The sequence below is a fragment of the Clupea harengus genome, chromosome 18 (genome assembly GCF_900700415.2).
Source record: "Clupea harengus chromosome 18, Ch_v2.0.2, whole genome shotgun sequence".
NCBI lineage: Eukaryota > Metazoa > Chordata > Actinopteri > Clupeiformes > Clupeidae > Clupea > Clupea harengus.
Window position 1 is genome coordinate 4525442 of NC_045169.1, and position 24491 is coordinate 4549932.

Consider the following 24491-nt stretch of genomic DNA (forward strand, 5'->3'; position numbering starts at 1 on the left):
TTTAAACATACATGACCCGGTACCTAGAGGTCGATCAGTTCACCCTGTTATGCTGCTGGGTCAATGGTATTTTAAACCACATCCTACAACAGACTAAAATGGTTCACTGATAACATTCCTCGGATAAATATTCCTGGTTATCCTTGAGTCCCCCACCCAGACCAGGGCCAAGTGCTGTACCCATACCATGAGGTGTCGGGCTGACTGCAAATGTTCGGCATTGCTTCTCCAGGCGCTATTCTGGGAGCGCTAGCTCAGCCTCCGCTCATCTCATTACAGGTTACATAAATGGACAAGACCGGATCCCTGACCAAGAATTCCTTTCTCAGGCCGGCTATGCGTACTGCAAAACAAGAGTAAGGCAGTGGGTAAGCAGTCGGTGGCCTCGTTCACACAGGTCTCAGGTTTGCAAAAAATGTTCAACATAAAACTTTAATGCACGCTGGGAATTTCAATGCAAAATCAAACATCAACTGTTGGCCACAACAATTGTCAAATCAAACAGTGCAATTTTTTTTGCAACACACTGACAACTATTCAAAACTACAGAATAAATATAAATATTGTTGACAAGGTCATGGGAGCCTTTGGAAGCTGAGGCCCTTGCATGGAGAGACAGTTCAGGAAGCCCATACCATACTGGAGCAAGAGGCAGGCCCCCCGGGCAGGCTGCACTGGCAGATGAGGCCATGGCATTAATCTTCCCAGGTGACAGGCGGTACACACTGTCCCATCTGACCCTCCTATGGGCTCGAGTCAACACCCATCTCAGAGACAACTGCAGGGTGGCGTTCAGTACCTCTCGTGAATCTGACACAATGATACAGAATACAAGTCTAAATCTGAAAATGATGCAGATTTATGGCAGAATCAATGGAAATGTTTTGTTTTTTAAAAATCATGCCACAGCATGGGAGGTGTTTCGTTTTCTGTGCCGTCTGACTGCAGTCATGTGTGTTTGGCAGGTGCTTTTGGGTGCCTCTGTCATGCCTGAAGTCACGCTGCAACAGCAGAACACCACCACAGAGGCGTGGTGCTGCAGTCTTTACTATTTTCTTCTGTCTTCCACCTGCAACTTCTTTTTTTTCGGTTTTGTCTCTTTGTCTTGGTGTTGTCGTAAAATGCAGCTGCTGCGTACAGATGAAAGGGCAGCATTAAAGAAAACACTGGGTGACACAAACACAAACAAGTGACAATGAAGGAATTACATTGATTTGGAAGAAAAAAGGTTTTATATTTGGTCATTTTATAACTATTTAATGTGCAATATTACAGCTGTATTTTATACTGATATCTGTTATTTGACATTAGTGTGACAATCACATCACACTGCCTAACTGGACCGGAAAGACATTACCTCATTGAGCTGTGCAACCTGACAGCCATATGACTTCCTGAAGTCTCACTCAGACACACGTACACACGTGTAAACCACAATCATTCAGACAACATGTCTGACTCTCTGCATGTGATCTTTGTGTCTAGTTTCATTTGTGTGAAGTTAGCAGTCGATGGAGGCTTTGAACACATATGGTTGTATGCTCATTAGCACGTTCACACTTGTGAACTCGTAAATAGATATAGGTCTACACACAGCCGTCCTCACCTCCATTTTTTGCCATTTTTGAGGCCTCATCCATGAGAAAAGGCAAAGCCATTCTATAGGTCACTCTGGTCCCATGGAGTGGTAGATTCATGCAAATACAGAATTATATTATGTTGCGTGTCTATTGCCAGGACAAACAGGTTGCCCCAGGTGCTGAGAGTGTTTTAAACACACGAAACTGAGTGTGTTTCCCAGGTGCTGGGTGTGTTTTGAACAGAAGACTGGTGTTGTCCCTGACCTGAAAAAGTACCGTCTGACAAAGGAGGTCTGTAATGAGGGGCTTGCTCCCCACCTCACCCGCCCATGTTCCTTAAACTGCCGTTGGAGTGAGCAGGACATGGCAGGAGGCCTCTGCTCGTTCCTGTAATGCACACACACACACACACACACACACACACACACACACACACACACACACACACACACACACACACACACACACACACACACACACAGAGGCCTCTGCTCACTCCTGTAATGCTTGTCATGTGGGTGGCTCTGACTGCTTGAGGCTGAATGACGCTGGGGAATTCCACAGCCTCTGCCCTCCTGCTTTCTTGCAAATGGCCTCTCTCTGGCCTGACCCCCGGCTCCTTTGATCTGCACACGTGTGCAGTGTGTGTGTGTGTGTGTGTATGTGTGTGTACACTCATCTGCGTGGTTACAGAAAAAAGACTGTGATTACCCTAAGCCCTGCAAGTGACGTTTAACTGTAGAGTGGGCAGAGAAAGATCTCAATCTCTCTCGATGTGTGTGTGTGTGTGTGTGTGTGTGTGTGTGTGTGTGTATGTGTGTGGGTGTGTGTGTGTGAAGTTAAGTCATCTCACTCTTCTTCTGAGAACTTTTATCCAATCTACGCACAACCTGTTAGAGCTGGCATTTACTCTGGGTGCACCTGACCTTTAGATTAGTGCTTCCTCTGTACGATGTGCCACCCAGCATGGGTCCCTGCAATCAGACTCTGCTCTGCAAGTCTGGTTCAGAGGGTTTCAGCACACGTGTCCAAACAAAGCCTGTCGTATTTGCATAGGGGGAGTCGCGTCTGCAGTCCCCAGTGAACTGTGCAATAAGGCGTTGCACCAAGAGGTTGCTTTGCACTGAGCAGCTGGTACTGAGTGGTAAAAAGGTCAGAGCATGTGTCTGAAAGAGGGGAGTAAGTGAGAGAGAGAGGAGAGAGAGAAAGAGAGAGAGAGAGATGTAGGGCCTAACTACAACTATGTCGCAACTGTTCTTCCACGAGGTCTCAGGAGCATGCTTGCTTACAGCTTGTCATTCTTTCTGCAAAATTTGCCTACAGTGCAGTCTCATATCTCACTAGCCTGGCATCACTGAGCAAATGGAGGATTCTCTTCTGCATGACATCCCATTATTCAGGAATTAAATGACATACCACATAGGCAACTGACACAGGAGATAATGAATAAACTTTTAAAATATTTATTCATGTTTGCAAGTCGTTTTACAATGTCATGGCATTTTTTTTTTTTTACTGTAAAAAAAAATCCATTATTTAGCATAACAATGATTTCTCAGTGTCCATCCAGACACAACGTTCTTCATTGCCAGGGGAAGCTAATGCCATTGTTTCGATCAGAAACTTCCCATTACATAAAGTCCACCATTCCATTTTAGGTTCACTCATGCATCAGTCCAGTTAATTCCTTGTCTCCCTTCTTTAGGACAGTTCATATCACGGTCCATCTATTCACATTCCAGTTTTGACGTTTCATCTCCATCTCCATCTCCATCTTATCCATCCACGACTGCATGTGTGGAGGGTGTAAGAGACACGTACTGTATCCGCCACATAAGTCCATCTCGACCCAGTCAACTCCTCATCGACTTTAACAGAACTTTCCTGCACCCATCCAGTCCATCTTCATCTGTCACTGCCAGCTCGGCTTTTCAGAGAGAGAGAGAGAGAGTCCCCGAAATCTGCAGGTGCAGTTTGCATCCTCCGCTTTCAGAGAGATAACTCCACGCTCGGTGATCCTGAATAGGTTCCTTCTCTTTGTTGCAAAAGCGTTGAGAAGTGACCCTGTTCAGCGCTCGGGGAGGACGATGGTTGGCACCCAGTCATAGACACCGCGGCTCTCTTCGCAGAACAGTCGAAGTTTGTCCAAAGCAGGATCTTTCCATGAGTCCACATCGGGGCTCTGCAAAAAAAAAAGAGCAAGGGAATTAGCACGAGCCAAACACGAATTTAATCTACAAATAGCTTCAACATAAATGGCATGGTAGGTTAGACAAGCAATTGAAGCGGTGCCAAAGCTTACCGTTACAAGAATACAGTGAGCGTCTTTGGGTTCCTCTGACTCGTCAGTGCCAACAATACCGGCAAGGCTCTCGATGTCGTTTACCCTGACGATGTTGATGTCGTTGTCAAAGCAAAAAGACTGGATGAGAGTGAAGTGGATCTGGAGAGCAATGTCGCATTTGTACTCCTCGTCAGTCGCTAGCACGCAGAACGCCACACTGTCTGGATCACTGTTGAATGACAATGAGACTTTGTTAGAAACTGATTCAAATAAGCCTCTCATTTAAGGTATTTTCTGAAATGGTTCGCGAAATACAGTGGCTGCTTTACTTACACATTCATGACTTTTGCTGATTCGTATACCCCAACTGTCAAGCAGTCTTGTGTCTTCGCCGAAACGAGCAGCTCTTCCAAAGCAGTACCGATGACATGCATTCTGTTAAAAAAGAGAATAACGTTAGGCATCTATTGTAAGCTTCTCCGCAACAAACACGTTCAGTTTATAGTGTTGTGTTCTAAACTAATGCCTGGAAACAAGTGCCTTACCTGTCGGTTGTTTCTGAGTTCTCTTGTCCGTGAATTTCCTCAAGAGTCATGATTGAATAGTGAAATATCCACAAAGGTTTAGGACGTAGTTCGTTCACTGAGTGCGCTCTCACTGAAGTTAGGATGGATAGGGTATCCAGCACTTAAATACTGGGTCAGCGCAGTTTCTCGGCAGTGGGGCGGCTCTCCCACGATCGTCGTCGCTGATTGGCTCATGCTCCGATCCTCACCACTACATCACTGTTCTGCCTGTAAACACCCCACGTGGGAGGATTACGGCAATCTGGGGTGCTTTTTCACAATAAATGTGTTACTGCAAAAGTCAAAATGTTGTCAGTGAGTTTTCACTATAGGCTGCCCTGGAAGATGCTTCTAAGGCTACTTTGAATGGGCTACTCATGTGGTCAGTCATAAAAGGCCTGCACTTGCAGTCATAATGTGATAATAGGCTATTTTTGTCATGTATGCCTGTATGAAAATAGACAACGAATGTCATCTGCGAAACCTATAACGCGCTGCATAGGCATATTTGCAACATTTCAATTCCATATTTCAGATACGCTATTTTTGTGTTTGCACTTGCTGAACTAGTTAAATCTAAATATTCCTGCTTTTGCTTGACACACGTCGCGTATTTGCATTTGTAAAGACATCCCCCTAATTCACCAAGTCTTGTGGCGTGTGTCGACTGACTGCAGGAAACAACCCCCAACCCCCTACAATGAGCGCGTGCCCCACCTGCCTTCTGCTGTGATCTGAAAGCGCCTCACAAAAGAGGCACGCGCGAGCTTGGTTATTGCAGGGGACGCTTCTTTTGTTCTGTCAGCAAACAACTCCCCTTTCTTTAGCTGCTTTTCTGATGGCTATTCTGATGGCCGGCTTTAAAAACTCAGAGTAACTTCTAGATTTCTCCAAATAAGATTAATTAGCCAAATTATAACTTGATTACAAATTGATATTTGGGCACTCACATTTTTTTCATAAATGCTTAAAAAGTCCACCTTTGATTGTCTACCCATAACACACTTGAGATCATCTTGGGGTATTAAGCAAATATTGCATTCATCTTTGTGCAGACTTCAAGTGGCTGTTGCACATAAAAAGGTTGTCTCGGTCTTGAACCATCTCCACTACAGGCTTGCTGGCATCGCCACCTGCTGGTAGATTATAGTCGAGTATTGCATGATGATTGTTCACAGAATTATTTTAGAAACTGATTTGTGATAGCAATTACGTTAGTATGATTAGACTAATACAGACTTTGAACATTAATAAACAAACTGCCTTGTGTTACAGAGGTGTTGACAGAGGTGTACCCACCCTCTGAAGGTAATCTAGTCATCCCAATAGAAAGTCAATGGCGCCATCTGTTGGTTATCAGTGAGCATCACAACACAAAGTACGCGAGGTGATACACAGTCCTATGTGCTTCATGTCCCTTTGTCCACCGTGCAACACAGCTCCACACCCAAGGAGAACGCATCCTGTGGGCTACTAGAACGCTAGAACGTCTAGATGACATCATAGGTTATGATTAGCTCTGGATCCCCCCCCCCCAAAAAAAACAAAAAATCAGTGACAGGGTCCAATGGTTTTGTTCTGGAATTACCCATCATCTATGGTTCCCACATATGCAAAAATCTAAATTTCTGTGTATCTATACATGTTACTGAATGTGGTGGCAATTTCTCTGAAATAATTTTAAACCCAGTGTTAAATATATAATAAACCCAAGGCCAAAATAGAAATAAACAACATTAACTGAAGTACATACAGTACAGTAGAGCAGAGCAGATACAACTAGTTATGAAACAAGTAGACAACTATGTAAGTTCATAAAATAAGTTGTAACCTACCAAGAGGTGAAAATACTGTGAGAAATGTGCACATTTACTAAGCTCTAATCACCAAATGAATCACCCATTTCCCCAAAACATGTATAGATTTGAAATCCCACAATACATCGAGATTTCAAAGTATACCAACTATTTCAGGTTTGGCATGACTATATACTGACTACATTCATCAGAAGAACATCAGAGAAAACTATAGTGGCTATGATACTAAGAAAGCACGGTTAGAGTCCCACTGTCAACAAGTAACAGGTAAGACACTACATTAAATTCATCCAATGGGAACAATATGAAGTTGGTTTTTAAGGCCTACTAAAATTATTTTCTGCCTTATGAAAAGTCTGTCAAGCTATTTTCTGGCAGTTTGTAAGCTACATTGTTTACATCCACCTAGTTAAACCAATAAACTCATCACACACCCAAAGATAGTACTGATATTCGATCACTTTGGTTCTGCAGCACACCCTGGTGGACAAGTCCGACACATGGTACCCTTGTCAACCCAGTGAAAACAGAACTCTTAAAAGGTAAACACTGCACGTCAACCCGGCCAGGTCGACACACAACACAAAACAACAACGACATAATGTATGAAGCTTTAAGACCTTTTTAATAAAACATTCATTTTAATTTATTGTTCAGTAACACGATCTGAAGAAGTACACATTCACATTATACGCTAGGATACATCAGTGCTACTTTATAACAATAACATTTAGATAAATTATTATGAATAGGTAGTAAAATTAAAGACCCATAACTTTGCATCTTTACAGAAACAAATAAAAAGCATAAAATAAAAAAGATGACTAAATGCATCACTGACAAAGCAGGTCATTACATTTTCAGGAACCAATATAACAAATACCAGATACTCCCAAACCCACAACCATTTCAAAAAAGTTGATTACAAGCCAATGTAATGTTAGCACAAAGGGCTGCAAAATCACATTTACAGCAAAACAAAACAAAATCAAGTAAGCAAAAATAAAATCTAAATGTAAGAACAGAAACAATATTTTCAGAGGAAAATATAGATCCAAGAATGGAAAGTAAAACAGTCCTTTCTTATTTAAGAGCAACTCAATCCGGTGGCGTCTGCAAACATCTAGGCAGGTTAAGTGACGTGAAGAAATACTAGAAGCATGGACACCCTTGTTACAAGGGAAGTGAATATGACTAATGGCCAAATGTCCTGCAATGGCTTTTACATTAGAGGAGCGCATGGTTCTACAGCCCAGGACTGATCATTAATGAGCACTAAGGGACAAACTTGAATTTCTCCTTGCCAGACATGACATTGCATGACATAGCCTATTACATACAAAGTAGCTTTAAAGGTGCATAAAGAAAGTGCTGTCAAAGATCAGTAGCAACATACAAGCACAAAGTGCTGTTATACTGGCCAGCACAACGTACACTTTCTAAAATTTAAAAAAAGTAGACAACAAAAAATAATATATAATTTGAAGGGCCCTGTATGAAATCTCCTAAATTCATTATCTTTGGAGAATACTCCCGACAATCAATTACATTTATAACCAATATATCAAGGCTTACAAAAAACATGGATTGCACAAGTTGCCCTATATGACACCAAGGACAGAGGTCAAGATAAGGGTCTTTTATGGGGCCCTTCAGAGAAAATTGTCCCTGAATTAAAAAATAAAAAGAATCCCTTTAAAGCCTACATCTCATCAGAGCGATGTTGCTGTAGGATGACAGAAGTGGGTTTGGGGTCGATCCAGTTCTCCTTGGCTTTGCTTCCTTCGTAGACAACGGGTGGGGCAGCGGTATCCCAGTGGCCCTCGGGGGCCAGGTTGCTGCTAGGCTTCAGGTCCTGTTGCGCGGCATTGGGGAAATCCGATGACGAGTTGCTGTTGGCGGCTGTCTCAGAGTCCGGCTGCTCCACCCTCTGAACGCCCGGTGTCTGGTTGAGACTGGAGAACATGGTGTTCTCCACCGCCGTGGCTACCACCGCCGCCGGCTCCTCGTCCAGCTTCCCCACGTAGGAGCGGAGGTTCCTCGACACCACTGCGGAAAATTGGAAGTAAAGTGTAAGTGAGTAGGATCTGCAAGTCCGATCGGGGATGGCTATGACTCCCATACAGGATCATTAGATTACAGCAGTGATACAGAATCAGTTGTGTGACTAACCTTGTGATTGGGCATACAGTTCTCCCTTCTGTTGACTGCTGCCAAATGGATTGACAGATGGGAATATAATCAAACAGAAGGACAGCAGGAATACCTGTAGACAGAAGAACATGATTAATAACAGAGTGACAACATACATATGGACCTATATTATTAATACAAAAACTGATCAGGAACTAACTAACTTAAAATCTCCAGGAACTAACAATAGGGCTAAATCTGTTTCGTCCTGTAGGGATTAACGGTAGGTGCTAAACCTGAAGTGAATACATGTAAATGACACTTACAAAAGTCAGATTTCTACCCGCTGAACTTACCATAATACAGGTGCTGGTTGTGGTGGTCTTCATCGTAGATATTTTCACGATGGCCTGGAGTTTCTTGAGCTGTTCAATTAAGGACCTATAAAGAAAACCACGAGAAAATAAAACATAAACGGCAAATAAAAACAAATTTGTAAACATGACCAGCTGGTGATAGAAGATACTTCTGGAGGTCAAAGTGGCTTTTGGTTGCCTTACATGTTTTGCTTCTGCAAGAGCTGGACCTTCTTCTGCAGTTCCTGATTATGAGCAGTGCACACAGCAACCCTACACAAATGGAACACAATACAAAGAGATTTCAAACTCTACCACGTTTAAGTCTGAATGTCCCATATTCTGATTTATTCACAAGTCCTGAGGCAGGACTGGCAGCTGCCAAAATGTTTGCAATGTGGAAGTGGCAGTATGCTTCACTCACTAGGAGTGAGCAGCCAATAGTCTTTCATCTGTCGAGTTTACAATATTCCTACCGCAGTTATTTCTTATGACACAGACACTTCTCCACCTCCCACATTCTGACCTGTTCTCGAGACCATCCACGTAGGTTTTCTTCTTCTTGCGGCTCTCCTGGGCGGACTGCTTGTTACGGATCTTTCGTCTCACACGTTTCAGTGTTCGCTCCTCAGCCTTAAAAAAAAAAAAAATTGCATCGGTGTTGTACAAAATTCTGTATCCATCCTTTCCCAGATTAGTCTTAATGCTGAGAAAGAGCATCCCAGGGGGTCCCTTGGCCTTACTGACTTTCTTTCAGCAAGGAGCACAACACTACAAAGCCATAAAATGAAATTAAAAAAGGCTAATTACCTTTGTGAGAGGCATGTGAGTTGGTAGCGTAGCTCCTTCTTTGGCAAGAAGCCTCCTCTCTTCATCAGTAAGAACGAGATCCTTGAATTGGAACTAAAGGTTCCATGGAAATATTTCAGTGAGAGATCTTTTTGAAGCAGACACAAGACTGAAAATCCAGCATTATTCCTAAGGCATGTTTTTTTGTGGTGTATAATTAACTTCAGTATACCTGCTCTGGTGTGTTGCTCTGATGCACCGAATCCTCTATTGTGAGAGAGCAAGGGAGCTCATCAGAACAATCTTCCATCATGGTCTCCTCCAAGTCATCTGGAAAAAAATAAATACAAATAAATAAATAAAAGTTCATATTGCAACCCAGGTCAAAGACACTCACTAGTGAGACTATTCGCGCCAGACAATTTTCGTTGGCTTTACCGAGGTCGATGAAGACATCACAGTCGGGTCTTTCGGACCGGACACTCTCAAGTGCGTTGCCATCGTTCTGCAGGAGAGAGTAACTGTGATCGGACTGGATGGCCAGAACCTCGGGGCCTTCGGGCAGCCCTTCGGGAGAGGAGTCCATGCCGACGGGGCTGTGGGCCAGCTCCGTATCGCTGCTTTGGGGGCTTTGGCAGTGGAAGTTGGCAGCGCCACCGCCACTGTCGTCGGAGATGCCGCTGTCGCTGCCACGGGGGGAGTGCGAGAGGCAGGAGGAAGTGTCAGCCATCACCTCCTCACCCAGCAGGCTGCTGAGGAAGTCTTCTGTGTCCATGCCATTTAGCACCTGAAACGGAAGACACGCCACCGACCGAGAGCTCGTCAGTACAGAGTGAAGGCCAACCTTACTGAGCCTTGGCGTATGTGAAAGCATGAGACTGGGAGCTCTGAAATAATGGCCTCTCACTCTTTGCTCATGATCATCATTTAATTACTATCATACACACTGTGTGTATGTACACGTCATTTCAGTCTCAACTGCCAAACTACACCCATGTAGACAATCAGACCGACAGTCAGACCGACACTCCATTAATTTCTCCCAGGCACACCCCTTTGCTTTGAAAACTGCAATGACGTCGAGACTGCATTTCTTAAAACCCATCCAACAAGCTGTTGTTACTGAACACATAAAGGTCTAATGTAATTACTTGAGAAGCTATCTGTAATTACTCTAATTAACTGTAATTAGTGGGCATTCAGTTGTATCAGCTTGAGATATGATATGAAAAAATATGATATATTACATGTATTAAATCAATTGCGTGTAAGATGTGTAAGACGTAAGATTTCCCAAGAGAGACTCACATCTTGTTCAGACAGCCAGTCGTCAATAAGCTTATCCCCGTCAGAAAATAACGGGTCATGGGGCCCAACGTCTTGGTCTTCAAACAGGAGACCAAGCAAGTCTTGTCCATCCATCTCCGGCAAATCGTCGGGAAGAGACATTGTAAACGACAATTTCACCGTATGTCAACAGGGACCACGGACCCTGAAATGCTGTTTACGGGAAACAAAAGGCATTATTAATAAGGTAACAGAGGATAATAGGCTGACAACATTACAAAAATCCACAAATGCGCGAATCTGACAGGATCGGATTAAACGCGTGGGTCCCCTGCCACCCTGTCATAAAACTAATGGTATCCCCACCCATTACAAATATCACATGACGCAAGCACTAACATAACAAAGAAAACAGGATGCCACATCGGCAGTACACTTACAGTATGAAATTCAGACCAGCCGTGTACACATACCAGAATTAAAATGTGCAAAAAGATGGACACTTGCATTCATTATTTTATTTAGAGAGATCGAAATCAAAAGAAAAACGAGGAGATGTGGGCGTGTAACCCGCGTAACCCTTGTCAAAATACATGCAGCTAACCTTAGGTTACGTTGTAACTGGCTAAATTAGACATGTTTCCTATAGCAGGAGTTTACCGACATCGGCCAGGCTTTGTACAGATGTATGTAACGCATTCATGTCAGAAAGCAAACGTTAGCTCGTCAGACGAATACCACAAAAACAGCGAGCATGTTATCTGGCTGTCATTTCCTCAAGACAGTAGAATGCTATGCGCCTGAATAGCTAGATGGCTAACTTCAGAACCTTAGAGAAAAACATAAATATGCCAAAGGTGGTGCATAGTGGTGTTCAGCAAAAATGTCAAGCTGTTATGTTAGACCAAGTAATTGCCAATTACATTTATCTAGCGGACGTTGTTTCTATTTTGACTCCCAAGGCTAGCTGACATTAACAGTGCTAATATTAGATTAATGTTTAACAGTTATGCCGATTAGCTATGTAACGTTACATTAAAAGGCTAGTATGGTTGAGTGTTGGACTTGCGTGGTAGATTATAATGTGTTGACAGCACATACATTTGGAATTCATGAATCATCTTACCCTTGTTGTTGCGGGTGCTGTATGGCTGCTAGCACTAACGTAAGTCGGAATCACATGAATATAGCTAACCACAGTAGCGGGTGTCTTGCCTTCCTGATGAAATCACCCTCCAACAAGACAAAAAATGCGTCATCACGTACTGCAATGGCGACTCACCGTACTCAACGTCTTCGAAATGCTTTCTGGGAAACATAGGTTCAGTTGACTGAAGCGGGCTAAAATATCTAGCTATTGATCTTACTTCACCAGCGTTTGGCAAAACATACAGCATAAAAATATTAAGGTTAATATTCAATATTTGAGTATTTTATTGGATGCAATGCATAATTAACAAGACATGACAATTATGGCATCAACACAGACTCGAAGTTCATACACAAAGTGTAATTCAGCGAGATAAGTCCCATGCTCACGTTCTCCTGATCAGGCGATTCGTTTAATTTCGTTGTCATGACAAAAAATACATGAACTAGACTTCACTACTCCACATTCACTCAAGCATCACTCTCTCTTGCACTCCCCTAAAAATAAATAAGCCAATCCCTGTTTATGTCAAAGTCCCTTTGCAAAATCACAGTATGACGCACAGCTTAGATGTGTGGCGCAGGCTCCTATAGGCCTTCAAGCGGTCCTTTTTTGAGTAAGAGGCAATGGGTGCACTGACCACATGCATGACCACAGGCATGCTGTCAACAGCGCGGCGTTTGTGTGCCCGGTGCAGCAGGATGCGGTAGACCCCGGTGATGGAGCTGCGGCAGTCCTTGCCCTGGTTGTTGCGCAGGTGATCCGAGGTGATGCCGAGCGCCTCCAGGATGTTCTTCACCTCAAGCTCATCTTCCTCCAGCTCCCTGGGCTCGGCTTCACCAGGTAGAGCGGGTCCAGCTTGAACGGTTCCGCGGCCGGGGGGAATTCCACTGGCTGCAGCCACTCGCAACTCATGATCTTGTCCACGGGGAAGCGGTCGGAAGACTGCGGCTCCAGAATCCCCTTAAGCAGCTGCTGGCATGGCTCGGGCACAAAGGCTGGGATGGTGTAGGCGCCGTCCAGGATGCAGCGCTTAAGCTTGGCTACGGTGTCGGCGCGGAATGGCATGGTGGCGGTCACCATGAAGAAGAGCATGACGCCCAGCGCCCACACGTCCACGCAGGCGCCCGTGTAGTGCTCGTCTCGGAAGAGCTCAGGCGCGGCGTACGGCGGCGAGCCACAGAACGTGTTGAGGGTCTCCTCGCGCCGGCTGACCGTGCTGAAGCCAAAGTCCCCCACCTTGACACAGGTGCTGCAGGTGTAGAATACATTCTCCGCTTTCAGGTCCCGGTGGATGATGTTGTTGTCATGCTGTGGGGAGAGAGGAAAGAATCATAGGGAGATAGGCACAACTAGCCAAGACACAGCATATATGCATCAGATATGAATGATCAGGCTCTTTGGTGATCCAACCAACCAAAGCAGACATGGTCCTTTAATGTGCAGTTTTACCGTAAGTTCTTTGGTACCCAAACAAGCTAATCCTTGAATGGCAGACACTACTGCATAACATACAGTAAGACACACTCACCATGTGCCTGACGGCAGACAGGACCTGAGAGAAGACGATCTTGCTGTCGATGTCCGAGAGCTTCCCCTCGGAGCTGATCTTGGTGTAGAGCTCTCCCCCACCTGCGTACTCCATCACCAGGTGCAGACGGGTCAGGGTCTCCACCACCTCGTAAAGCCTGATGACGTTGGGGTGGTGTAGGCGCTCCATGCTGGAGATTTCTCGTGACAGCAGACGCTGCGTCTTCGGGTCCAGTTTGGTCTTGTCCAAGATCTTGATGGCCACCTTGTCTGTGGGTAGGAAGGGGGACAACAATATATGAATAAAAAGAGAGATGAATGTATGTAGGTGAATTTGGCATCTACAAAAACTTTAAATGCACTACCATTCAGTACCAAACTACTTATATCTGGGTTGAGAATAGGTGACTGCAGTACCAAAAATGGAAAAATAAGGTTTTTAGAAAGACCCTAAAAATAACTGTGCCGGTATGGCATTGGTCCATAATGTCACATGGTCGGGTGCATCCCTGCTGATCGACATGAGAGCACAGTTCAACATCAACAATTATGTAAATACAGTAATTGACAATATACCTAGACATCAACATATGATTTCATTCAAATGCCAGTGGGAGCTATTTGTGGGGTATGGTTTTATAAGAGCTTCGAAGGCATGCGGGGCATGTTTTATCTGTTTGTCTGTTTGATAGCAAAGTCTAATTTGGACACCAATAAAAGTGGTATAGTAATTCAATATACATGAATAATTGAAGGCTAATGTGGTGAGTTATCCAAATGTGCTTTGTTAGGGCCACACTGAGTGTCCTGTTACGCCTTGTCGTGGATCTCCAGATGACCGGAGAAAAAACGCTTTCTTAGTTCATCTCACTCTGGAAGGGCAGATCACATCGGTCCTCAACAAGCCCTTTCAGTTTCTAATGAGGTGAGCCGAAATTCTAGATGTCTGCGGAGAAACCTGAGACGCTCCGATCCATTCAGGCCAGACAAGCCATCCCCCTGAAGAGACGCTTAGAACCGCTGACAGAGTGCGTTGGGTAATCCCCCATTTCACATTACAATGTCAAGGAGGGCGTTATAAATATGATAAAATATGCAATGCAGCGTTTCGTGTGTCATTAGTGGCCCGTAACGTGGTAAGTGGCCCAAGGTCAGATATCGCTTGATTGCATCAGGGCCTAATTAATTGTGAGGGTGCTGTGCACTTCAGATGATGACGGAAACTTCAGACATGAACCTACTTGTGGGTGTCATAAGCAGAAGAAAATTAGGTGGGGAGGTATTACTTTCCACTTACGGTGCCGTAATTTACCTGGAAAACATGCCCCATACCTTTCACCATGAAGTGAAATTACAGCTCTGAAATTACAGTACTGCCAATATCAACAGTAATTCACTGAAAGCATAAACACTAATGGATATTCAAGACTTAAAAATGGTTGAAACATCTGTGAAATGATAAAAGTGTTTAAATTCAGTTCACATTTAGAACCTCGTGTTACCTTTGGTCAGAGCGTGGATGCCCATCTTGACATGGGAGAAGTTGCCACAGCCGATCTCACCCCGCACCTTGTAGAAGCCGATGCGTCGGCCCACGGTCAGCTCGCGCACGATCTTCTCGTCCTGGCACATGTCCAGGTTGAGCTTCTCCAGAGCAGAGAGGCGGCGCGGCGGGCCCCCGCCCTCGTCGTCCGTGCAGATGTCTGAGCTATCCTGCCGACTCCAGCGGGCGTAGCGCTGTGGGGGGGGCGCGGGGGCCACGGCTGCCACCGAGCGCCCCGCCGGCCCAGAGCCAGAGCCAGAGGTAGAGACGCCCCCCTCAGATGGGTGGACGGCCGTCATCCCGTCCTGCAGGGGGGGGCAGGTGGAAGGTGGGGCAGGAGGGGAGTTTAACTCATGGCAAGGACGGGGGGGGGGTGGTCTTATTCAGGTCACAAACTGTCGAAGAGGCATCAGCAGCAGCGTTAGCAAAGAGTGAGTGGAAATTGTGTTTTCCAGATAACAGAAAACTTTTCTTTTGAGATCTAAAAATGCGAACATTTGGACTGAGACTTTTTAATAGGTATTACAAGGAAAGCGTAAACGCTGTATATATTATACAAACACAAATATGACTAACATTGCCATAACGATAAGTAAAGTTAATTATGTAAATTAAGTCAATGATACTGGTAAATTAGCTTCTTCGTTCAATTGTTGGGAGACACACTGTATAAAAAAATCTGCAGCTGATAAAACAAGATGATGAAAGCTGCCAAATTGAACACACTCGATTAACTCAATGCCATGTGCAGCAACAACTTACCTCTGCATCTTGTCCTCAGTGGCCACTTTGACCTCACAGGTGGGTTTGTGTCTCCGCATCCTACAAAGCCCTCAGCAGACGGATGTTGAAGTGGCAGAGGAGGGAGAGCCGTGCCGGTGCCGGTGCTGGCAGGTTCTGCAGCTCTTGACGGCGAGACAAATGTGAACGGGCTGCATCACCTGTGACTCGAAATTAATTGGCCTCTCTTTTGTTTTCACTTCCCGGGGGATATAAATAGACGGGTCGGGGAGCAGAGTTGAGTGCGAGGACACTGTGATTGCCGGCTCCCTGCTCCAAATGAGGAGGAACCCCCCACCCCGCCCCACTCCCCACCCCCACCTCCTGCTTCTCCTTTGTGTCGCTGTTCAGCGGAACATAATGTCTTCAGCAGCACGAAAGCCGTCCAGGGACCGACGGCCCTCCAGTGGGCAGGAAAAGGCCCTCGGCGCCGCTCCGCAGGGCTCTGATTCCCGCTCCACTCCGGCTTTTTTCCCTTAGCGTCCGGCAACCTCCCTTCTCTGTCAGACGCCCTGCTGTCGGGATTAGAGTGCACGGTCACCACAGATCCTAATCCCGGCTTTATTTATCAGCTCGGTAAATCTCCACCTTAGTCTTTGGCAGAGCGAAAGGATTCACTTTACGCCTATGGAGAAAGAGAGAGAAAAGGGGAGAGATGGAGAGAAACAGAAGGATTTAGAGAAGAGAGGATATGGCTACTATTGCATTACGTGGGAGTGGATTGTTAAGGGCTCCTCGTTTAAAATCAGCCTCCTCAGAACAACGACAACAAAATAAAATCTGATTCAATTGTAGACTGTACAATGATGTGCTTGCCACACTAAAACTTTCCATATACAGTGTCTTCCAGTGGGTGTTTTTGCTAGCATCTCTTGAGAATTCAACAGGGGTATTTTATGATTGATGTGCAAACACAGTACAAATAGAGGGTCGTGAACATCCTGTTGACAGGAATAATCACAGACAATTCTTGTATGGAGAGCTCTTAACAACCTCCCCAAAGAAGGGACACTTGTCCAGTCAGTCAATTAGTTCTGCAAGCTTGTTCATTAGAGCAGGTGTCTATGTATCTGAGAATAACGCGTGCTATTAAGAAGAGAGCCATGGTTAAGTCACATAACCATGGCCATACACCGAACCATTGGTGGACAAGTGATCACTCATGAGACATCAGAGACATCAGATACATTAGATCCATAAATAATTACATATTCCAGTGATCATATTCTAGTGTGTGAATGGTGAAAGCCTGTATGAAACCTGTTATGTGATGCAGCTTTAGACTGAACTGTTACTTACTAGAAGTGTTCTGGAAAGGTAATTTCCTTCAGAAGTACTTTCAATGATTATTCATGAATAGGAAATAATGTCTCTATAGCTATTTAGAAATGTAGCTAATTAAATTAATTATTTATAGTGCCGGGCTACACCACTGTGTTTGTTCTATCTTGCACCAGCATGGAAAGCAACAACTACAACTAAATCCTATAGTAAATCCTAATTTAGCTACTAAATAAAATCCATCATTACTATAAAGCCAGCGAGCGCTAAAGAACATTTTTCCATCAAAATAGAATCCTTACCAAAATAATTGGCAGGTCTGGATTAGTCTTTAGTGCTGATGACAATGAAATGATTTACAATGAAACGATAAGGCTCCATAACTAAGGCTGCATGAAAGCAAACCACTGACATCAGACTGGTTTCGCCATCCAATTAATCTAGAGGGATTAAAGTAGAGAAGATTTGCTTCCATGTTTAAGCATGCATGAGGTTTGTGTTTGTGTGTGTCTTTGATTTTCTCTAGTGCCGGTTGGTCTGTTGAGGGGGAGGAGGAATGGACACAGAGGAAATGAAAGTGTGAGCCTCTTCATGAATACTCCATCTCCTCCACCTTCAAACACCCTTCCTGCACCTCTCCACGCCACAAGTGCCCCCACTGATCTCAGTTCAGGGGCTGGTATGGAGGGAGAAGTTCATTAATGGAGATGCAGAAGCGTCTATGTAAAAAAACATATACGCACCTTTCAGTGACGGAAACTATTGATGTGACACTACTTGAGTGCCATGGACCTCATAGCGAGTGAACTCAATTAGCCACATCAATGTATGTACCATCTGAAATGAGGGTGAAAGATAACAATAATTAAAATGAGGTCACCTATTCAGGCTGAAGATTGACAGGTCTTTTAGGCAAAGCCCACATCACAGGGGACACCAAATGTGTTGTATTCCAGGGCTGAAATCACAATAAATGACCACACCAAAGATCTAATTCTGAAAGGGGTTGATCTGGAGATTTAAATGCACTTTAAATGCGCTGCTATTTCAATATATTCTACCTCTGGTGAAGACATGGAAGTCAGGCCTGAAAACAGCCACTGTTAGGATCTGTTTGACCGTTTCACCTGGTTGCCTGGCAATGCATTGTGCTGGTTTGAGTGTTGCCACCCAATCTGAGGATTAGGATGTAATTACTGTGTATCAAATAAAAGAACTGGTGCTCACCATACACGGCTCTGGTGTTGGATTTCTGCAGTAACATTTCACTCTGGAATTGGACAGAAATGCACCAGAGGAAAATACTGCAACTCCTCAACACTTTACATGAGGTGGGTAAAAGTTCTTCACAGACAACAGCACAAGGCTTTAACAGCATGGATGACAATACTCTCAAACAAGATTTCAGAAAAAAACGACACACTTAAAAATGGTAACAAATAGCCTACGTTCCACCATAGAGCAACTGTGGGATCTGTGCATATGTTTATATAATCAGAAAATGTATATTTGCCTAAAGAAATAAAAGTAACATAAACAGATGAAAAATGTAAAAGACGTTTCTTTGAATTGTCAGGTGATCTTTCAATCGCTGATTCAGTGTATATGCACTTCTAAAAATGTTCAAGACTACCGGAATTTAAACTACCCTTCCTTTTCAACTTAACAATGATGCATTATGTCTTTCTCACTTAGAATTCAGAAAGAAAAATGCCTTTGGATCTGGACTTGATGGACTGAGTATGTTAAACCTATACGGTCAGATTTTTTTGGAATGGTTAAAAGAACGTGACAATGTGATGTATTTTAACTTATTTGAACTTTATTTCTATTCTAATTTTTGCGATATGTAATGTGAGCGCTCCCCATGTTCGTGTGTTTAAATATATATATATATATTTTAGAATTTTTTTAGAAGGTAAACCTTTGGTCATAGTAAAGAATTGACATATATTTTCAAGTTCAAAATTATATATTTTCCCTAGCAATGAGTCCTGAACTAGGAAGGAACTTGTGTGTTTTTAAAGTATTGAAGTATTAAAGTATTGTAAATGTGTCATGTTTGACTGTACTCTTGTCAATACCCAGATAACCAAAAGAAAAAGAAAATAATAAAAAAAAGCAATGATGCATTAACAGATACAACAATCAGTAGCCCATACAAGCGTTATCTATTAGTTCTTACACACCTTCCTAAAAAAAATAACTATCAGTACGTAATTAAACAGTGAGAGAACATTACTCACCATTAAGCTGTGAACTGCTAGAGACTGCACATCAGGGGGTGCAAATATGAATGATCATCAAGCTACTGGCATCATCTCTTCCCCATCGAGACAAAATAACAACATGTGCCTCAACCGCCACAGAGAATTCTGGGATACTCACTTTAGAATCACCACCAGTGAGGGAAGGGGAGGCGTGAGCGAGGGAAAGGAGCTAAAGAAAGGAGAGAGAGGGGAGGGGATAAAGGGTTAGGGAGTAAGAGCAACAGAGACAGAGGGAGTGACGTGAGAAGCACATTGGAGAAAACTGGGAAGTTTAGCATTTAAAAGGTACAGTTTCTAATCCCATACACTTTTTGTCAGATCAATGCTCCTCACGGACCTCTAGCTGTCTGTTCATTCCTCGGTCACTCAAAAAAAAAAAACTCAGGTGTTCGTGCAGTCCTGTTTATGTGGATGAAAAGCATAGTGGCTCGGATCGAGCCATAAACAGTCCCAGCTAATCAACACAGTGCGTGCTTCAGCAGCACGACAGGGAGAGGTGTCATTTGATTGGCTGTTTAGCTCAAATATCAACAACCTTTCACAAAACCGAAACCAAATTGCGGACTGAATCTTTAACACTTCCAGCCCCAAGGCTTTTTTTTGACTATGTTAGGTAGTCTGCCATGCCTGATATTTTTGTATATTTCACCTAACTAAAAACCATGAGGCAAAAGTGGCATTTATGATTATATTCTAGAACACCTCAGCAATAATAAAATGAGAGTAAAAGGAATGTAGTAAAAAACGTTTTTTATTAAAATGAAATCTAAAGACACTAAAATTAAATCTAGTTTTAGAGGTGCTCAGACTTTGTAAAAAAACACATTGTTAATATTTTGGAAGTTTTTTTTTTACTCTGAGCCCTGTAAACATAGGTGTTTGATAAACTCACCTATGTGGAGCATTCAGAAAGTGTGTGTGGTTTCAATACTAATTTTAAGTAATATACAATGTAACACTTTTCTTCACTTAGACCACTATGCATATTGATGAGAAAGGTGTGAACATTCTGGGACACCTCGGTCAAGAACAATGGCCATGACGTAATGGGCCTAGAATGTCTTTGTTCCTACAGGTTTACTTGACACATCATGAGCCAATAGTGATCACTGAATTACCATCTCCTTATCATATGAATAGTTGTCATTTGCTAATGGGAGGGTCGAAACCTCACTCAGAGGCTGAAATTTGCAAGGGATTCGTAATATTGTCCTTACAAAGTGATTATTTATATTTTAGTTTCAAACTTTACATATTTTAAAAGAAAAGGGTTCAAGGTTGCTGTGGGTGTTAGTTTTATGTTTCTAGGACAAAAACTCGCAGAGATTTTTAAATATATTAATCAAAATACCAAAAAGTTCCCCACGGGGCACCTTGGGGCTTGAAGAGTTAAGAAGAAGAGAAAAAAACATACAAAAGCAGACTTTCTCTCTCACTCACACACACACACACACACACACACACACACACACACACACACACACACACACACACACACACACACACACACACACACACACACACACACACACACACACACACACACACACACACACACACACACACACACACACACACACACACACCTCCCCATGTGCATTAATTGAGATGCCTGGTCCTGGAGGATAAAGAGCTCAGGGGTGAATAGATGGGAGACAATAGGAGGCCAGCAGCCCTAAGAACCAAGAGGTGGCCCACTCTGGAATTTGTATGGGCAAACATTTCCAAAACAGTTTTAGACACACACACACACACACACACACACACACACACACACACACACAACACACTCCCCTGCCATTTTTTTTAAATAGCTGGAACCAGAGCTCCTTTTTACTGCATGGTTTAATTCTTTCACAAATGACAGAAAAATGACCCATGTTTCACATGTAACTAATCATTTATGTAAGTTACAATTTCAAGCCTACTGTTGGAATACTGTCCACCAGAGCAGCAACAATTACATAAAGTTCTCCACTGTAAACAGTATTTCATCTGATCCGATGAAGGTCTAAGATTCCTGAAACCACTACAAAATTGTAATGCTATGTTAAGCCAAAGCTGTCTACAATATAGGGCATATATCAATCTACTACGCAGGAACTTAAAAAGAACACAGAAGACAACTAGGCAATTTCAGGTGAGCAAACTGAGCTTTCTCTGTTACACTCTCGCTCTCTCAATGAATAGTCTCTTCTTCCCCCAAGTGAGTGAATCCATGCAGGCCAACTCCCCATGATACCTAGGGTCCTCACTCAGTTACCATGGCACTAAGGAGGAGGAAATTCTCTCAATGCCGCTGGTATTTACCTCAGAGGAGGCTAGTTCGATGTGTGTGTGTTGGGGGTGGGGGGAGCCTGTAGTGATGGTGTAACCATAAACAAAGTGGAAATGTTCATAAATATTATGCTATTTTACGTCCCTTTCAGCACCTTCTAACACTACCCCATCAGTTATTGCTTGAAATTATGTTTGTTATAGCATGGCCCTCAAATGTGTGAAAAAAACAATCGTGACAAAAATATATTAATTAAGGTGCCATTTGATCATGTGTTGGTCTCAAGAAAGAACACGTGGAAGGGAGGGGGTCATGCAGATGATGTTTTTGCAGCCTGTATAAAAAGCGATTTCCGTTGCATTAACATCTCCTGATTTATTCCGAGGCATCAAAGAGGCTTTTATCCCACATACGAAACAAAGCTCCAACTGATGCACCTTCAAAGGCACCAAAACATAAAAGTTTCACTCGGGCGTGCTATCAAAGCAAAAACAATCAATAAACATTTGCATTTGATTGTCATTAGAATGAACACATCCCTCAACCTTGTTTAGAATTATATTTTGTAGATACTTTTCCGAGCAAAAGCGAGTGATATAATACATTCATTCAGTGAGCAGGATCTTACCTGATGCTGCTTTTGAATCATGGCCTTGTAGGTCATATTACAGTTTTCACTGATACGGTTTAATATCTCTCTAAATAGTTAATGCTATCAGAACTTGGTGGTGACACTACACTCTAACACACTACATACATTTAGAAAGAATCATACAACCTGCTCACCCATGTCAGAGTTTTCCAACACACGTGAATACAGGAAAGCATTTATTTACCTCTGTGATGGTGCAATATTCCTACATTTCCTCGGACTCTTTAGCTGATGGTCATTAGAACCGAACAACTTGCCTGACTGTTCATGCCATGTCAAGATGCGGGTGCTGGCCGATGGGATTTTGTCCTGCCAGCAACAGCTCACTTTAAATCACACCACAGCTTACTCACGTAGATGGGTAATCCCTTCAATGGTCGTGCGCCGAAACGTGCGCTTTATATTGCCTCCCACTACATCGATGCGTCTAGAAAAGTCTTCCAAGGCACCACAGGTTATCACACCTGGCTGTCAGGTAAAAGCGTGTCCAAATTGCAAACACTAAATTTTACATCGAACCTGTGCTTGTTGTGTCATTTCAGGAATAGGCTAGCCTACTTGCCGTTAAATGTTGCTAATGTCTGGCTACTTGGAAAACATCTGAGAGTGAAATTATCAGCGAGTCCTTTTGCTAGTTGTTATGGCGTAAGCTATTTGATGCGCCTGCTAACCAACTGTCGTACCAACAGCGTAGGATAAAACGATTCGACACTGACTTATCTAGTAAGTAAGAAGCGTGTGAGACTACATGATTGGTGAAACTGTGTATCTCGTCATGTCACACTTATGTCTAGGTCACATCTAGGTGAAAAATGAATGAATTGAAGGGTCCTAAAAAAATACCATACCGTCTATCCAATTCGACAGGTTAGCGGTCATAGCGGTGCTTCCCAGTGACAGTGCTATGCGGGAAATAGAAAGCTCAGTCTTACCTCGTAACTAGGTATCCGCTGATGGCACATGAGATACGACAACTTGCCTATATTTAACAATTTGTTTTTGTCAATTGAGATCGCATGACTCATATTCGTCATATTCGCTTGAAGCGTATGATGCTGATGTCTAATAGCAACAGGGAGTTGTGGGCTTCTGATTAACAGTTCTTGTAGCCAATTAGACGTATGGGGGAGGAATCTGAACACAAGTTAAACCAACGGAAAGCCAGGGAAAATGTTACGTCAACATTTTATTTTATAGTATTTTACTTTAAAGGTTTATGTCTCACTTGCTTTTATTGTAGCAAACAATAAAGAGAACAGTTTTGGACGTATTGAGATATTCTGTGTGAACAGAGTGACTGTTTTAGCAGCAACAGCAGTCCAAATACCGTTCTAAACCTAACAATATGACGAAATTCGTGTTCAGGGAACTATCCAAGGTGCTAACTGCTTCAGTCAGCTGGGTGATTCCCTTGACAATGTAAATCATATACCGGTGATATATGACCCTGCTGTGGAGACTTACGCAGTGTTGTTATTTTTCACAACAGGGCCAATAAACATCTACACGAAAACTAACACCAATTGCGATGATTGTTTCACAACATACAGTAAAGCAGCCGAGAAGCAGCCTACATAACGCTGAATGTTAAGGTAGTGGCTCTGCACCGAAAGCCTTTTCGCAGAGCTGGGATCAGATTCATATATACCGGCATGTTCAGATTTGCACTCTCAAATCCATATTATCCCAGCCAAAGGCAAGGAATGAAAGAAGCTCAACTCGCATCAAAGCAAAACGCGAACGAACTTCCACCAACCTTTGAAATGAGTCAGCAAGTTGATTGTAGTTTGGAAACTCATTGGAACGCTAGAGGGTAGCGTTGTTTCGCGACTGTAAAACAAACCTCTGATTTTTTGCCCGCCCATTTTGATTTATGTGTAAGAACAGCCATTAGTTTCATGTATTTGTATACGCATGCAATAGTGGACGTATTAACGCGAGTGTCAATACCAATGGTCGGTACACATGTAGTATTGAGTATTTGCTTCACATTTACCGGTGACATGTCCATTACTTTTTCGGCTATAAAACGGTCCATCCATTCTTGGCTGCTTTAATTTCATGACATCCCTGACTTTAGAAAATTAAAGGAACTCAAATAAAAGACTTTCTGTGCATTCAGCAAAGGTCGCCCCTTCATTGGACATAAGAAAATGGCAAAAATAACCTAGAATATGCATTTCCTGAAGGAAATA

The 24491-nt window shown here is 43.2% G+C and overlaps 3 protein-coding genes across 3 annotated transcripts; all 3 read right to left on the reverse strand.

Annotated features, from left to right (window-relative positions):
* Positions 1 to 3020: 3020 nt before the first annotated feature.
* gadd45ga (growth arrest and DNA-damage-inducible, gamma a) lies at positions 3021 to 4532 on the reverse strand. Its single transcript, XM_012832197.3, has 4 exons — positions 4410 to 4532; positions 4198 to 4299; positions 3883 to 4093; positions 3021 to 3762 (listed from the first exon to the last, which is right to left on the reverse strand). The coding sequence occupies exons 1-4, from the start codon at positions 4457 to 4459 to the stop codon at positions 3649 to 3651; spliced, it is 477 nt and encodes a 158-aa protein (XP_012687651.1). The 5' UTR covers positions 4460 to 4532; the 3' UTR covers positions 3021 to 3648.
* A 2336-nt stretch (positions 4533 to 6868) lies between these two features.
* Positions 6869 to 12064, reverse strand: creb3l3l (cAMP responsive element binding protein 3-like 3 like). Its single transcript, XM_012832194.3, has 10 exons — positions 11939 to 12064; positions 10834 to 11025; positions 9964 to 10312; positions 9758 to 9855; positions 9547 to 9639; positions 9263 to 9369; positions 8941 to 9009; positions 8737 to 8821; positions 8420 to 8513; positions 6869 to 8296 (listed from the first exon to the last, which is right to left on the reverse strand). The coding sequence occupies exons 2-10, from the start codon at positions 10972 to 10974 to the stop codon at positions 7950 to 7952; spliced, it is 1383 nt and encodes a 460-aa protein (XP_012687648.2). The 5' UTR covers positions 10975 to 11025; positions 11939 to 12064; the 3' UTR covers positions 6869 to 7949.
* Positions 12065 to 12222: 158 nt separating this feature from the next.
* nim1ka (NIM1 serine/threonine protein kinase a) lies at positions 12223 to 23498 on the reverse strand. The gene is given in 8 exon segments (XM_012832161.3): positions 12223 to 12797; positions 12800 to 13273; positions 13494 to 13762; positions 14995 to 15340; positions 15798 to 16440; positions 17840 to 18440; positions 19343 to 19535; positions 22481 to 23498. Coding segments are annotated over 4 exon segments (1371 nt in total). The 5' UTR covers positions 15335 to 15340; positions 15798 to 16440; positions 17840 to 18440; positions 19343 to 19535; positions 22481 to 23498; the 3' UTR covers positions 12223 to 12509.
* Positions 23499 to 24491: the final 993 nt, after the last annotated feature.

What these genes read in the sequence shown, in the direction of transcription:
- creb3l3l (XM_012832194.3), bottom strand. Translation starts at nt 10,974, where the DNA reads ATGTCTCTTCCCGACGATTTGCCGGAGATGGATGGACAAGACTTGCTT. An exon ending in CTCACATGCCTCTCACAAAG is followed by an intron (nt 9,370 to 9,546) that starts GTAATTAGCCTT and finishes TTTTTTTTTAAG; the next exon opens with GCTGAGGAGCGAACACTGAA. An exon ending in ACTGTATGCCCAATCACAAG is followed by an intron (nt 8,297 to 8,419) that starts GTTAGTCACACA and finishes AATTTTCCGCAG; the next exon opens with TGGTGTCGAGGAACCTCCGC.
- gadd45ga (XM_012832197.3), bottom strand. Translation starts at nt 4,459, where the DNA reads ATGACTCTTGAGGAAATTCACGGACAAGAGAACTCAGAAACAACCGAC. An exon ending in TCAGCAAAAGTCATGAATGT is followed by an intron (nt 4,094 to 4,197) that starts GTAAGTAAAGCA and finishes GTCATTCAACAG; the next exon opens with TGATCCAGACAGTGTGGCGT. An exon ending in CTCACTGTATTCTTGTAACG is followed by an intron (nt 3,763 to 3,882) that starts GTAAGCTTTGGC and finishes TTTTTTTTGCAG; the next exon opens with AGCCCCGATGTGGACTCATG.